The sequence below is a fragment of the Empidonax traillii genome, unplaced genomic scaffold (assembly GCF_003031625.1).
Source record: "Empidonax traillii isolate 1590-97213 ecotype Southwest subspecies unplaced genomic scaffold, ASM303162v1 scaffold327:size604231, whole genome shotgun sequence".
Taxonomy (NCBI): domain Eukaryota; kingdom Metazoa; phylum Chordata; class Aves; order Passeriformes; family Tyrannidae; genus Empidonax; species Empidonax traillii.
Window position 1 is genome coordinate 497,215 of NW_020955520.1, and position 16,393 is coordinate 513,607.

Below are 16,393 nucleotides of genomic sequence, written 5' to 3' on the forward strand. Positions count from 1 at the left end.
CAGCTCAGAGCAAGCACAGCTCAGGGTGACCTGCACTTTTACCTATAGAACTCTAGGTGTAAGTCAAATATGTGGATGTGCCAACATTCTGATTTGCACCTATGTTCACTCTGTGTACTCCTGAGCTAAAGAGATAGTTAAAGAGATCCAGGACTTCTCAAGGCACTTTACTAAATCTTTAAAAAAGGAAAATAGTAACCTTCAAGTATGGTTATCTTGAGTTAAATATTCAGAGCAATTACAACAGAAATCAATAATCACTTAAAGTAATTCTATTCCCTACACAACGCTCCCCTAGATTAGAAAGAGCCAAAAGGAAACCTGAGGCATGCCTTTTTCCCCCTAAGAACTGAAACAGTAGGAAGACAAGGAATAATAAACTAGCTGCCCCTAAATTGAGTATAAACAATAGTTTACTGAATTAAAGAACAGAAAAAAAATCCCATGATTTTCCCTGATCTGTATAGTGAAATAGCATTCCCATTTGTACATATGAAAAAGCAAATCTGCTAGAAATATCTTTTCTCCTGGTTCAATTTAAGAAGTCTGTGGACAGACTGATTTTGCCAGCAGAACAGTCTGAAAACCATGCAGTGGCGTGGGAAATCCTTGCACAACTGCTCATTCTTTACTGAATTCTGGTCATAATGAGTGTAATTTCCTCCAAATACCCTTGTTTAAAATAACACGGATCATTTGTAAGTCAAATAGTGCTGAGAAGGTATTGAAAAAGTGGTCTTTACATTTCCCTTGGTTAAGAACTGTTAGACAGAAAAGACAGAACTTTATTTTCAATTTGACAATGCATTCTGCTGGTATCTGATTATGTGAAAATAGCTAAGTAGCACACATTTTCACTACAAAGGAAATCACTATGATCTTGAAAGAAAAAATATAAGTATCCAGTGCTGTAAAGACAACAGTTGCTTTGTGGCAACATGACAAGAAAGCACACAGAAAAGCATAAGACAAACATTGACTGAATTTACTTTTGAACTCCAAGGATTCCAGCACCGGGGCATGTTGATGCTGCATGGTGCCAAAAAAGCATCCAAGACCCAAGACATGAGTCCAAGCTTCCCGGTACTTTCTTCACATACTCCTCATGTGGATAAAGAGCTGTCCTGTTTCTCTGAGGCACTGATTTTATCTCTTTGTAAGCTGCACATGTTGTTCTGACGCACCCTGTCCCATGCAAGCCCACATCGGTACCTCAACTACCTCTGAGGTATCTGCTCACACTGACTCCAACAATTGCATAGACTAAGACTTTATGATTTTGATTTAGAAATGCCTTTATTTTTATTGGTCTCCTCAGCTTCTAAAGTTTCTCAGGTCAACTTGTCTGCAAATTTGCTGCCAAGATAGACAAGGAAAGGAAACAACACCTTTGATACTAGAAATTTCATCTTTTATTTACATGGAGTTTTATACAGTATGATGGACCAAATCAGTTATTTTCAGGGAGCAGCCCCAGAGGTTGAGAAGACTGTCATGGAACAGACTATGCAGACTGCTTCATGGTTCTTCTGGTTAGCAGGAATCCATTTAGTGTGAAAAACACCTTAAATAGCTGAAGAAGCACTTTGGATAACTGGGGACTAAAGGGCTACAAAGCCATGTCCCTTATTTAATTGTTCCTTAAGCCATGGCTCTTTGCCAAGCCTTGTGGAAGAAAGAGCCAATTTCCAATTTCACTGATAGACTACAAGGATTTTCCCTATGATCAGCATGTTTAGTTCTTCAACTACTATAGACCTATAGGTATTTTGGGGGGAAGGGTGATAAAATTAACTAAATTAGGTAATTAATTTATCTTGCATTGTTGCTTATTGCAAAATGAAGTTCTGGTTATCATCTAATACTACATTTACTCCCAGGGAACAGCTACAATAGCAGTGGGGAGTCAAGGGTAAACTTGCTGTCTGCTAACTCCAAACAAACATAATACTGCCTTTGTGGAAATCATATTTCCCATATCATAAACCAAACACATCCCACATCTGTAATTATCTGAATTGCAACTTTTCCAAATAGCAGCTAATTAAGTACCAAGCTAAGCATAAAGAATGCAGAAAATCACATTTATATCTAAGACTGTTTAACCATTTCCCTGGTGCAGTGAATGAGCAGGAGCTGCGGCCAAGCATGCCACATGGGGAGTCTTACCAGGTTTGGCGAGAGCAGGGACTGGAAATGAAGGAGAAGACCTGCACTGGCTATCTGTTCCAACCACCTCCTGCTGGCCTCCAGTGTCTCCATTTCATATTCTTTGTTGTTGTCAAACATCTGATTTAAGGCCACCATTAGCTGCTCTGAAAATGCACAGACTGTGGCCACCAGGCTCTGACAGAAGACCATGTCTCGCCTCAGCTGTATCTCGCTGTCTGTGATGGGTAGAAGCCAGAAGAGCAAAGGCAAAATGGAGCAGTAGATTAATTAACAGCAAAGGAACTGAGCTGGAATTCTTTTCTTTGGCTAAAAAATATGTCATTTAAATGTCAAGTAAATTAAAAGTTTACAGCCTAATGTTATTCCTGGGAAATAGTACTCCAAGACCAAATATTTTAATGTGGAAAATGGCAGATTATTTTCTAATTCTAAAATTATATATGAGTGTATTTAAAATCTGGAATTTAAAGTATTTCTTCATGAACAACATACATTTATCTTGTATATTTTGATATACACGCCATCAATTCTAAGTACTTTTGATGTCACAAGGCAATGGATGTGAGTTAGACCTTTTTGCTGCAATGTGAGAACAAGATGGGCACAAAAACATTTACTTTCCACCAGAAAACAAGGACAGTAAGAAGCTATGAATATGACTGCATCATCTGGTCAACTCCACAGCTACCAGCTGGGGAGGGCAGATGAACACTTTCTGCTGTAAAGCACAAAGTGTTGCTACTAGAACACAAGCTATCCAAATACAATATATATGAATATGAATCTATAAAATAAGCACAGAGCAACATCACATATCCAGGAAGCAGCAGAAAGTTACAGTGTCAGGAAAGTCCAGGAGGAAGGTCCCTAGATAGATGTCTATGGATCATTAGCAGCTGATTTAAATTAGGGACTAGCTAACCTACCAATTTATTCTGGAGGGCACAAGCATTAGGTTAGATAAAGGTCAAAAGAGTTAGAAATGGAAACATATTCTCAATAAAGTACAAAACTGTGGTGATAAATATTCAGTGCTTCCCTCTTCTCCTCCTTCCTGAAGGTCTTCAAGTAATTTTATCATTATGAGCTGTTAGGCAAACATCAATCACAATGGTACAGGTAGACTTAATCTTTCTCAGACCAAAAGAAGCAGATCAGGTGATACTGATGTCTTTCCAAAACCTAAAATATTTGCCCTCGCTTCTAGATTCCTCTGCCCCTTTAGGCTTAGCTCCTTTTCCACTTTCTCTATGGATCTGACAAGAATTTAGATGACTGGATAAGTCAGCAGAAATAATTCTGTACTCAAAAAATTACCATCGACTTGAAAAAAAAAAATTTTCTTGGGCTCCAAGTATTTCTCAAAGTAACCTCATTCTGTCTGCTTTCCTTCTGAAATCTTATTTATTCTTTTCCTCAACTACTGATAATGGTGAACACTCTTTTACTATCACTTCTATTCCATTTTCCCACTTCTCAGGACCTTGGGAATGTTTTCCATAAACAGCCAAATCACTACTGTTTCTGCACTGTGACTCAATGCCTTTTGTTTCGATTATTCAAATTAACCTTTCTCTCTCTCTCCAGTATCTCAAGTTGTGCAAATCCAGTGCAGATAGAATTTTCATCTTTAAAAACTCCGCACATCTCCAAAAATCCCACTGGCTTCTCTGTGGTCAAAATCTTTCCAAAGTCACAGCAGCACTGAGGAACTTGTGCCCAAAACACATTCTGTCTCCTTGTTTTGCTCAGTTTTATCTCTGTTTGTCTAACAGCAGCTGACTTTCGGTGCCTTCCTCTGTATTGCCTGCTTCTGAAGCAGCCTTCTTGTGTCTCCAACACCTCATTTCTAAATCTCATTTAATACTACTTGAATACGAGAGCACTTTGGGCTCTTTTTACAAAACTATTTTTACACAAAATAAACTATAGAATTTACCAACTTACAAATAGAATCATAGAATCTAACAAAATTGTTGTTGTCCTAACAAAAATAAGAAAATAATAATGCATTCATCTAGTAATGCAAGATGGTTAAAATCAGCTTTTACAGTTAAATTGGACTGCCTACTTCAACATTTATGCACATACAAACTGTAGAGAAACTTCTATCATATTATTTTCTAAATACTGATTCACTAACATTTATTTTGCAGACTCACGTGCCTATTTTGTGCATTTGAAGCGGTGTGCTGTATGGGGTGATGAGAGAATTAATACACACAATAATCAAAGCCCTTTCAAGAAGGAGGGACCTAAATTTCCTCTGAAATAAGATAAAAGAAAAGGTATGGGTTAAAATAGTAAAGTAAGTGGGGAAACAGATGGGAATGAAAAGAAAAAGAGCAAATAGGAAAAAGCCCAACAGAAGAAAGTCAGCAGAGGTACTGTGCACAAGCTGAGAGTTTAGATGTTTCTTTATCTGCCAAGATCCATAGTAAACAACCAGATAAGGCATTTTGCATTAAAAAAAAAAAAAAAGTGCAATGTTTGTTAAAAATGTCTGGAATTCTGTTCTTCAGGAATCCTCACTGTAAACACAGGGATAAAGTCATTGATTATCAGGTTTTATCATCTCTGACATTTTTCCCTTTCTCTAAACAGCATTCTGTCCAAAAGCAAAAATAATCTCAAACCGCCCACATTCACTTCCCCTCCTCCCAAATCAAGCAAAATTACCTGTATACTCAAGAAGTGCCAACAGTATTCGTGCCTTCACCTCTTAAAGAAAAAAAAGAAAATATTTTGAGATCATGGTTAAAAGTGTTTTCATCAACATTATAATGCATTTGCAGTCTCTCATTTTACCACCTTAACTCCAACTTCTTGTGTAGGCAATCCTGATTTACACCTACGAAACAGTAATGAATCTCAACTTCACTTGATTGTACATAAAACTTGATAAAAATTGATTATAATCAAAATCACCAACAATGAGAAGGACACATGAAGAGTTAGCAGCTATCTGAGATCACATGAGTACCAGCTGGTCGGTGTAAGTCTACATATGAAGAATTTCAGCCTTAAAACTTTGAAAAACAAGTTTTCATTGATTCCCAGAATACATCAATTCTTTCTTCTCTCTCTCGTACTCTCTTGTTCTACACTAAAAATCTCAAATTATCCTCATTTTAATGTATACCATAGGATCTAGGAAAAATACAACATTATTTTCACTTAAAAATTTCACTTAACAATTTATGAAGAAAAAATATACACTTTAAAAAAAAAAGTCTCAATTTACACTAGATTTTGGGGATATATCTCTTTACACTTCCCCCCCCCCATACTGTTTTTTCTTAGAGGGGCTGTTTCTCAGAGTTTGCAGGCAGAAGAAAGTGATTCTTCCACTTTGTGTACCAGAGCACAAATTTAAATGTGTTAACCACCACTGCAAAAAACAGGCAGATAAAAAAGCTGCCATAAAATTAGAGAATTTCCAATTTCCAGCATATCAGTTGTCCTACAGGTACTACCTGCAGGAATACAACACTATTCACACGCTTTCACACCATTCCAAACTTTCTTTCACACTCAGTTTTCTCTGCAGTCCCATTCCAAGCCCTGCTCTCTGAACCAGAGGAGCTGCCATTGTGTATAGGGACAGGAAGAAAATTTGTTAATGTGTTTCCCCCTACTTGAACGTGTCTGTGAAAAGCCAGAATCTTCCCCAGAGGTGACCAGGTTTGAAAAAGTAGAAAATCTTTCAATTTTGGTCTTTAATCATTCTGTACACACATTGCAAAATGAAGTGGCAGTGCCCACGCTTCTGAAGTACGAGCCCACGGTATCTCAAATACAAGCACCAAAACATTTAAAATTACTGGTTATTCTTGAAATTTGCAAGGTGATAGATCTTTGCCTTAGCCTTCTGTCTTTTGAAAAAAACCCACATAACTTACAGAGATTAATAACTTGGCATCTTGGACCCTGAACATAGTTTAGTAACTTAAAATAAAGAAATACAGTTTTTATCTAAATAATGTAGATACACTGAGGCTATTGCTTGCAGTTTGTTTTACATAAGATTTGTTGGATCTCTGCATTCAAAAGCATTTGAGGTATCTATAAATAATGATTTCCTGCTTATGGGAAAATTACAGGACACTGCAACTCTATCACTGCTGATGTTTGATGTTTCAAAATAAACTCACAGGAAAAAGGGTATTTTTAGGTTATTTGTATAGAGACTTACCTGGGGTTAGAAATGAACCTTGGATGTCAATCGTTTCCTTTTCAACAAATATCAAATGCTATGGAAGTTCTCCCTACTTCTTGCTACATGTTGTCTGGAAAGAAATAACTCCCCAGCAATTTCTCTTTAGACTATGGTTTGTAATCCAAGATGCCTTCAGCTTCTTTTATTTTTAAACATTCTTTTGCACTTTATTTAAAAAACCCTCTTTATTCTGCTATTCTTATCATTTCTGGGAAAGACTAGATTTTAGTTTTGTTTTTCACATCTGAAAACACTTTAAAAATAAGACTGGGGTTTGCACTGCAAGTTTTATGATTTAAATTGACATATATTTTTTTATACCTTCAACGACTGAAAGGCTCCTTTATGCCTCACTCCTAATTTAAATTAAAATAGATGTGAACTTTATTAATTCCATTGTGTTTCCAGTTTAAACTTAAAATTACTGTTCTAGAAAAACAACTGCACTTCCTCATGTAGCTATTTGACTAGTTGACCAGAAATATGGTTTGCTTTAAAACATCTCTGCTTTTGAACAAAAAGCTTACCTTTTTTTCTTTTCTGTTTACACCCTTCTGTTGTTGACTCCCTCTCTTTCCATCCATCTTGGGTTCCTACTCGAGTTATCCCCCAGCTTCTCCTCATGTGCTTTCTGATTCCCATGTTACGTATCTCACACAGACACAGAATCACGTACCTACATTATTCTTTCTCTGTTCAGTGACTGTTGATTTCCTGCCCTAACTTCGGCTCTCTCCACTAAAATCAAGCACTCCATCTTCAAAGACGTGCCTGCACCAACAACGCATCATTAGCTTTACTGGTCTAGCAATTTAGTAGGCCCAGTCACTCCAGGAAATAACTTCATTCTTTGCTTTAGTTACTTATCTCCACATAAATCCCCTTAGAATCTGTATGCTACTTCAGAGAATTCTTCAATTCTAACAACTACATTAGCCTTCTAGCGCTGCCTTTTATGGTAAACATAGAAAGTTTTTCTTTCTCTAATGATATGATAGGGTAAATGAAATAAGTCAAAGCAATCTGCATATATATTTTAAGTTTGCTGTCAAGGAAGGTTTGATTGTGGGTTTTTTCTGTTTGTTTGTGGTTTTGTTTCTTTTAAATCTGTGAAAATCTTCATGGATTTTTTTAAATTTTTCTTCTAATTTCAATACTAATAACAAGAAAACTGACAGACCAGAGCAATCATCGTCAAGGTGCTCTGAGTTTTCCCATTCCTTCATTTTTTTAAACAAAGTAAATAAAAAGAATCTTAATATCTAGGACTTTGAACATCTCATTGTGTCTCCATCCCATGTCTCCTTCTGCTTTAAAGCACTAATCAATTTAACTTAATAGATTCTGCAGTGCAACAGAACAATGAGTAAAAAATTACAATAGCCTGTGATACTTGCAGAAAAAGAAAGTATTCATCCTTACTTTAGCATTGATCAATAATGCTTAAGTATATTTATAATAACTGGAGGTTTTAATTAAAATTTTTCCCTCCAGGTGAATGAATTTGTATCTGTGATCTCCTCTGACCTCTCTTAAACCTGCTAGAAGAGACAAATATATTGCTCTCCTCAATTATTATCGAAATACAGCCTCTTACTTACAAACCAACAGGAATACTCTTCTAAAATCTCAAGATATTACTCAACTTCTTCTCAGAAGCCCAACTAAAGAGTCAAATGAGGTGACATCTTCTAGTTTTTTTCTGAATTAGGCAAATACAAGGGGAAATGGGAAGAGGACTCTGTACCATGCGTTAGGTTTTCAGCCAGAAATAGCTCAGGGCAGTACTATTGGTTCTCCTAGGTATCCTGACCATCTGTGAACACAATGTAGGATGGCAAGACTGGAAAGGAAAAATCAAGAAATGAAGATATGAAGGGGAAATCTGGCTATTTAAAACATTTTTAACCCTGTTTCATGCTCATCTGATTTCAGTTAAATCCATCTGCTGGTTATGTCTCTAATATATATAAGCCTAGGCCTGCCTAAATCATAGCAGTCTCCCAAATTTTCCCGAGGGGAATAATTCTGCACTGAATCTTTTCAACACTGAATTACATATACCTGTCCAAACATGCCTTGGAAACTAAGGCTTGAGAAGCAATTATCCACTTCCATTCCCCTATTTCTTCTTCATGCTATTTGTGTCAGGGAAGCCACAAGAACACAGGCTTTCAGGTATCCATTACAGTGGTCCCCAGGAAAATCAAATTTACAGTAAAGAAGAGACATTAATGATCCCAGTTGGGACATGGCGGTGGTGGAACAGGAATCAAATTAAAGGAGAAAAACTCTAAGACACTCATATGTAAAGACTCATGGCAAATAAAGAACCCAAGATTTTACCTGCAAACCCATGTATTTGGGTAAGAAGATGGCACAGAAGTCACTTATAAATCTCTGACAAAAGCTCAGATGTCATGGACACAAAGGGAGAGCCAAGAATATTTAAAACTGGCAAACATCTTCTGATACACACTGAGAGAAGGTAAGGCAAAGTGTGTGCTGGTCTTGAACAGCACAAGAATAACGCCTTTTACTATTTAGCTCTCTGAACCAAGCACCATTCACAAGCATGTCATCTGCAATACAGTTAGTTACTGTAATTTATTAACAGAAAAAATGTTTCATCCTTATTTCTAAAACACTAGAAAATGCCAACAGTTTTATTGTTCTGTAAACATCAAGATTTTTCTGATAAATAGCACTGTTACACTATAGTAGTATAGTAAAAAAAAAAATAAATTTCGTATTATAGAGAGGCAGCAAGTCATTTGGACCTTGCTGAACTCTCCCACAAAATTTTGTGGTAGATTTTACCCCAAATTTATTTCAATAATCTCAGCTCAATATTGAGGGTATATGACCAATGTTAAAATGGGTTAGGTCTACTAAATTTATTTATAGGCAAACAAGTTATGTGAAAATGGTCTGGTAAGCTTAGCTTCAGAAAGGATGCAAGGAAGGACTGTTGAAGATACATTTCCATTCTATCTCAACTGTGAAAGACACTCTGATTAATACTTGAATATAATTTGGCTTAGGCTGAAGATAGGCCTCTAGAAAAAAGGATTCAGAAATATTTATTAAAATATTCCCTCAGTGACAGCCACCATTAAACTAAAAGAAGTATTCCTAGTATTGAAGAGTCAACCCACTGTGATTGACTCCAGAAGGAGGAGATATTTATGGGACTTTTTTTTCAATTTTCTAACACAGGGTCTGAAAATATGATTGCATCTGAAATCAGAAATACCAAGAGTCAGAGAGGGAGGAGTTTGTTTGGTTTGGCTGCTTAGTTTTAGAAAGTTTATCCTAATAAAACTTATCACCAAGTTCTTTTCCAGTGATCTGATATTTAACAGTTTCTTTATGGGACACCATGGAAATAATCCCACAAAACAGAAGAAGCTAAACACACACAAATAATTTAAAGCTAGACCCGACATAAGTTTTTATTACCACACAGACTCCTAGCGCAAGAGTTTGTATCAGAATAATTTCGCTCATTTTTCTGTTTCTTTAGCAAACAGCACAGGAAATAGGATATTCTGGAGAGGAAATCCCAGTTGTTTTCTTATGAAGAAAGAGGAGAAAGCAGAAAACCTCAGTTCACATTGTCACTTGATGGTGAAGAGAAGCAGAGTCTTTGTGGTAAAGAGGGGGAGTAGTTGGTAAACTTCTAGACAGTAGTGTGAGGGAGGAAGAGGAGTGACAGCATCAGTTGGAATGGATTAAGTGAAGACCACGGCTTTATGGTGAAAGTGGGAGCATGATTTTAGAGGGATAGTGACTCCAGACAAAGACAGAGAAGACCAAGATATAGGACAAAAGCTGTCCTGCAGAGTTTTCATCTTTCCATTTAAGATAGTGGAGAAATTAGTCTAATTTCAAGAAAAGCCTCAATTTGGGATATCAGTCCCACGAATTTCTGTGACAAATCAGTCAAGCCCACTGGACTTCAGCAGCAACTGAAATAACCTACCATATGCAACATATGGTTGTTTTCACTTGTCAGAAAACTATTTTCTCTACAGCATCTGAAGTCTACAGGGTAAGCAGAAGACAGCTGAGATAACTCCACTAACCTTGTCATTAAGAATGCAAAGTCCTGTAGACTACACTGCATTTAGCAAATCTTGCCTAGCACCATCATGAAGCAGTATCTCTTCCCTTTCTTTTCCTTCCCTTGGCTCTGTATCATTAATCAAGTGTTTATTTATGATGATGTTGCTCTTACTAACCTTCAACAAATTTTCTGATATTCTGGGCAAGGCTCCGGACACTGCTGGGAAGGTTCCAAGGGTCTTGCTTGATGTGGAGTCGTAGCCTCTTTGGACAGTTAAGCTTTGGTTCCATTTCCTGCTGAAATTCTAAGCAAGGATAAAAATAGTATTTTTCTGCTTAAACCTCCTGAGAAAGCCACAATAAGACAGTATTTCTTCCTAAATGTTTTCACTGCTAAAGGAGTTGTCAACTTATTTAACTCCAGTTAAAGCTATGGTGATGGCTCAAACATCTAAGCTCCCTACTTAGTCTAAGGAGAGAATGAGCAGCATCCCCAAACATAATTCTTTCTAAACCAAGTACATAACATAGAAGTTGCATGTCTCCTTGGAGTAAGTGGGACACTGGAACTTTTAGAGGCAAAATTACTTCAATCAGAAGATTAAATTTAAACCAAAATTACTAACAGCTAGTCTGTCTTTCAAATAATTGAAGTGCTCCTTGTACAGTTCATGAAGATTATGCAGATCAAGAATAACATATCTGGTGTGTCTATATTGTGTCTAACTGTTATACTATAACTATTATACCACATTTTGCTGTGTGAACCTGCTCTAGGTTCATCTCAGTTATTTTAGTCCCAAAACTGCAAACAAACAAACAAACAAACAAACAAAAACCAACACACCCCAAAATAATAGAGGTACAGTAATTATGCAATATTGATTTCAGTGAGATCTTGGTACACTATATACTATCTTCTTACTACTCTCTGGCCATCTAAAATCAGTTTTCTTTGCCAAAAGGCAGGTAGGATCAATAAAAGTTCTTATATATATTAATGCAACTTTCAATTTCCCACCGAACCTCTCTCTTTTTTTCTTTTTAAATGAAATTCACCAAAAGAAGTCCTTTGTATTTTTCATCGCAATCTTATGACTACTACCAGATACCTATTTATACACTTAGACTTAGGCAACTATGCAAGTGTTAATAGAGTATCTGAATTTACCTACAGGGTATTTTTTTTAAGCTACAAGTAATACTTACATAAGCATAAATTTCACATAAATACTTCTGTAAATATAAATTTACACTCACAAATTATTTATAAATTAGCTTCAAAAATAGTATAACTACAAAAATAATAAAAATCTGGCATTAGTAATAAAACAGATCAGGAATGGCTTCAGTAGTTGAGGCAAAACTGTAATAAAAACACCTGCAATGTGCAAAACCTGCTTCTTGCTGCAAAAACCTCACCAGTGCTAGTCAGTTCAGAGTCTACAATTTAGCTGACTATCCAACAAACCTGAAATCCTTTCATACATGGTGCAATAAAAGTGTAAGAAGCCAGTTTTCAGCTAAGAATTAAGATCTACTTAACATGAATTTCAACAATCAATTTTTGCAGAATACACCAAGATTAAGCAAAATCAGTTCTTGAACACCCAGCTCAAGGAGTAGATAGCCATATCCATGTCCTCTTTAAGCTGTCTTTTGATTCTGATAGGTAGAATTAAATGTTACCTTGGAGGCCTCGACCTGGTGTAAAGTATTTTGTCTGTTCAAAGGCCCTCATCACAGCTGGTCCTTTCAGAAGACTGACAATTGAATCAACCTGTTGGGATCAAGGTTCTGTGAGAAAGATGTATTTTACAGCAACAATCAGAAATTCTTTCTTTAAGAAATATGACCACAGACAAGCAACTTCAGATTCTTTCTTACTTAATAGGTCCAGTTAAGGTAACAAGCTAGGGAATGTTAGACTAAATTTAAGGACCTGTTTAATTTGCAGGTTTGGATTATTTATAGAAAACTGAAGGAAAATGAGTAAATACATACCATCCCAGTAAACAGTGGAAAGCAAAAGTAAAAAGAAAAAGAAGTATTTTCTAAAGACATCTTTGCTCAGACATAGACATTAGTATCAAAGCCAAGGAAAATAGTCACATACTTGGCCAAAAAGATGCTCCAAGCAGCTAAGGAGCTTGTCCTGTTTATCATGGGAGATTCGAACACTTATGGGAAGCTCATCGCCTGAAAAATATTTTAAAATGAAAAACTCTTCAGAAGTTTCAAAATGTTTTACCAAAGCTTTGAAGCTTAGATAATTTGCTTTGCACACAGACTGATGTCTTTTAGGATCATAGTAACTGTACTCCCTACATACTTTGCATTTACTAGTCACTCAATAATACTGAAAAAACCCTTAAAGAAAGGATCCTATTCAAAGCCCAAGTCGTCAAGGTCCTGGAAAACCTGTTCTACATGAGCCTGCTTGAGGAGGGGACTGGACTGGACGATCCCTAAGGGTTCCTTCAAACCTCAACCATCCTGTGGTCAGAACGCACGATTCTTCTGAAGAACAAAATAAACAGCTAAGCAGTGTGAACCTAATGTAGCAAACCACAAAGTCACTGAAATGCATTCACCATAAAACTTCCATAGGGACTCTATAGACAATTCGCTGTCTTAATGATCTTACTAATTGAACAGTTATGATAATTTAGTCATTCAACAAAAATACAACATCCAAATCCTGTATTTCATATATAAGTTTTTAGTAGCACATACCACATAATTTCCTAAGAGAGTGCAAAGGAGAAAGACTCTTTTAGGTCATTGTATTGTCACTCGCTCTCTTAGACAACAGGTAATGCAAGCCAAACTCTTTCAAAAACTGTGAGAAACTGAGCTTAAAACTGATTTTCCTACTTGATGGGACGGTGACATATAAGAAGTAGCCACTTAATAATTTATAATCCAAATATGTTCATGGTCAATCTAGACACATCATTCTTATGTCAGTGAAACACTTATACGGCATTTCTTTATCTTGAGTTTTTTTTCAGCTCGTTTAGCTTCCCTTACAGTCAGCAGTTATACCCCTTCACAGGATTTTAATTGCATCAGATGGAGCATGGTGTCCAAGAGCACTGATTTGGAGTTAGCCAGGTTAGCTGTGGAACTAGGAGAAAATTAAGTCATCCGAAGAGTGGGAGTTTCACTGAGCAGCAGTATTTATCATCTTGAACTAGCACAGACATATTATTTTAGGCACCTCAGTTGGTACTTCAGTTTGATGCTGCACAGATAGATATCAGTTCATTCATATCTTAAATTGAAGATACAGATCCTGGGTCTCCTCTTTTATTAACAGTTCTCTATGTCCTTCATCCTTTCCTCTGTATTTACTCAGCTCTATAAGAGTGCATCATTTCTGGAAATTAAATTCTGCCTTATTCACACTATTTTGCATTATTCACAAGCTATCTCTGATACCTTGCATAATGTCTTAATGCTTTCCTGTCCCAACTGAAAATACTTATCCTGGTACAACCAGCAATAAAAATTTGCCTTCTCTATGGCCAAGTCTCACTGGTGGCTCATATTCAACTAATACGCCAAGTTCTTTCTTTTCCTAAGTCATTCTCAAAAGATAAACTCCCAGCTTAGAGAAAATATTTTTTTATTATTACTCCCTGAGTATATGACCTTGTACTCCATGCAGTTAAATCCCATCTCATTCCTATTAGCAGCTGCATTTATTTAAATTCAATTTGTCACGGCATAAACAAGAATGTGCTTCTATGTGGTCTCACATTCCTTCCTACAAACATACACAGCCATATCCTGCCCTCTGGGTGCTGACACTGGCCGGGAGAGCATTCCACGCTCACCTAAAATGCTCCTTGCTCTGTGCAACATAATGCACTGTTAAGGTCAAGACATGAAAGATGTTAAAAGCAGTGCCTCCAAGAGCTCTAATGGAGTCTATTCACAGAGACACTGGTAAGTTGTGTCTCTCTCACAGAAGGACTCTTAAGTGCAGCACTAGCTAGGCAGAAGCAAGATTATGCACTTCTATTATGAAGGAGGATGCAATTTTTAAAACTAAAACAATAAAACTGCCATGCAAATTAAAAGAATAAAATTGAATAAAAGCAACAGATGGCAGGTTCATAGCTGACTTTTCTAAACATACCTGAATCCATTTCGTCACTGTGAAAATAAGAACTGCACTGACTGCTACAAATGCTGGTGAAAGAGGCAATGGAGTTCCTATTGCTGTTGCAATCGCTTGAAAATAAAACACAAAACAAAAAAAGAAAAAAGGTTATGTCCTTTAACAGACTCTGTAACAAAGTTATGGAATTTTTTTCCCTTTCCCTCTCTTAAATTTAATGATGAGGCGATCTGTGTAATTCTTCATACACAACAAGGATCCCTGTGCTTAGGCTATCATTTAATTTGCAATCCTAGTAGGACTGAGAAGACCAGATTCCCAAAATAGATGCTTCAATTGCCTCCCTTCACCTTGCATGTTAACAGTTACTTGCAGAATGGTAATATACACTTTCAATGAAAACTAATTCACTTTTGTTACACAAATGGCAGTTTTTGAAACTGTGGCCTAAAATGTTTTAGTGACTCTACATTTACTCCTGGTCCATAGTTAATACAAATGTCAAGACTTTACGACTTGAAAAATACCATCCCATAATGGGTTTACAAGAGATTTGATCCATTTGAGCAGCCCCAAAACTCAAATTAAAAACTATTTTCCTTGCCAGCCAAAAGATAGTTTATGATCCCATTTTTTCCAGCTGTTCATTTTTTTTAGAAATGTACAGACATTTACATCTGTGGTTTCACTCAAAACTTCTATGCACATAATATGTCACCCACATTGGTCTAGTAAGGAGATTTGGAGATTAAAATTTGTAATTTTTTTCTTCTCTTTTCTCTCAAAATAAATTGTTCTGCATAGAAAATACATGGAGAATGTACCTACTTCGGCAGCAAAACAAGAGTAAAACATACATTTTTGTACTAAAAATCCTATGAAGATAAATTTGAATTCAAAGTCTTCAGAGTTACTTAGCCACATGAAGATCATTTAGTTTCACTGCAGGAAATGCATAAGTAATCATCCAGAAGAGGGAGTCTTAAAATTGAATGTTAAGATAATGTAGAAGTGTACCTAAGGGATGTTTATATGTAATAATGACCTGGCTTTTGTTTTATGAATTGAGTGTACCCATTCACCAAGATATAAATATCCATTCTTCATATACTGCTGCAGTTATACATCTGTCCATGAACTCCCTAGTTGTTTTCTTTATTTTTGTAGATACAGAGGTAATCTTTTACTGATTTAGGCATACTGACTTACATTTCCTGGCTAAGGTATATGTTTTGGACCTGAAGTCAACAAGGTAAGGAAATGGGATAAACTTTTAAATGAAGCAATATGATATAATTACTATCATAACCATTAAGTAGATGAAAAGACAACGGTAACAACATGTTCCTAATAGAGGGTGAACAGTCCCAAGGAGTATTAGAAATTTCTGGCTGGATATTAAGAAATGTTTTCTAACTAACTCTATTCACTTAGTAAGGTCTCCAAAGACAAGATGAAGGTTAATTAAAACTGCACTGTGCAAAGCATGAGAAAATAAAACACAGGAAAATGAGAAACAGATTAGATGTATTTGCTGTATCATTCTGCATGTTTATTCTGTTGTATTATAAGATTTAGAAGGAGACAAAATAAGAACATCCTAAGGGCTAAAATTAGCCTAATATTTCTAATAATAACCACGGTGGCATTATGGTATCTGGAGATTTTAAGTATTGATTATTATAATTATTTAAGCAAAGAAACAAAACAGTCTAATCTCACTCCAACACTTGTCCTAAATGCACATATTTTATGATTATTCTGCATATGGAACCATAGATTTTATTATTCCTAAACAGTCAGGA

General features: G+C 36.2%; 1 protein-coding gene across 1 annotated transcript in view; it reads right to left on the reverse strand.

The window, feature by feature from the left end:
• PREX2 (phosphatidylinositol-3,4,5-trisphosphate dependent Rac exchange factor 2) overlaps positions 1-16,393 on the reverse strand; it is a 122,127-nt gene that overhangs the window by 46,198 nt on the left and 59,536 nt on the right. The window contains exons 26-31 of the mRNA XM_027891712.1: positions 14,607-14,701; positions 12,576-12,658; positions 12,149-12,239; positions 10,636-10,764; positions 4,852-4,893; positions 2,170-2,387 (exon numbers count right to left, since the gene is read on the reverse strand). Of these exons, the coding sequence (XP_027747513.1) occupies positions 2,170-2,387; positions 4,852-4,893; positions 10,636-10,764; positions 12,149-12,239; positions 12,576-12,658; positions 14,607-14,701 (658 nt within the window). The remainder of the gene's footprint in view (positions 1-2,169; positions 2,388-4,851; positions 4,894-10,635; positions 10,765-12,148; positions 12,240-12,575; positions 12,659-14,606; positions 14,702-16,393) is intronic.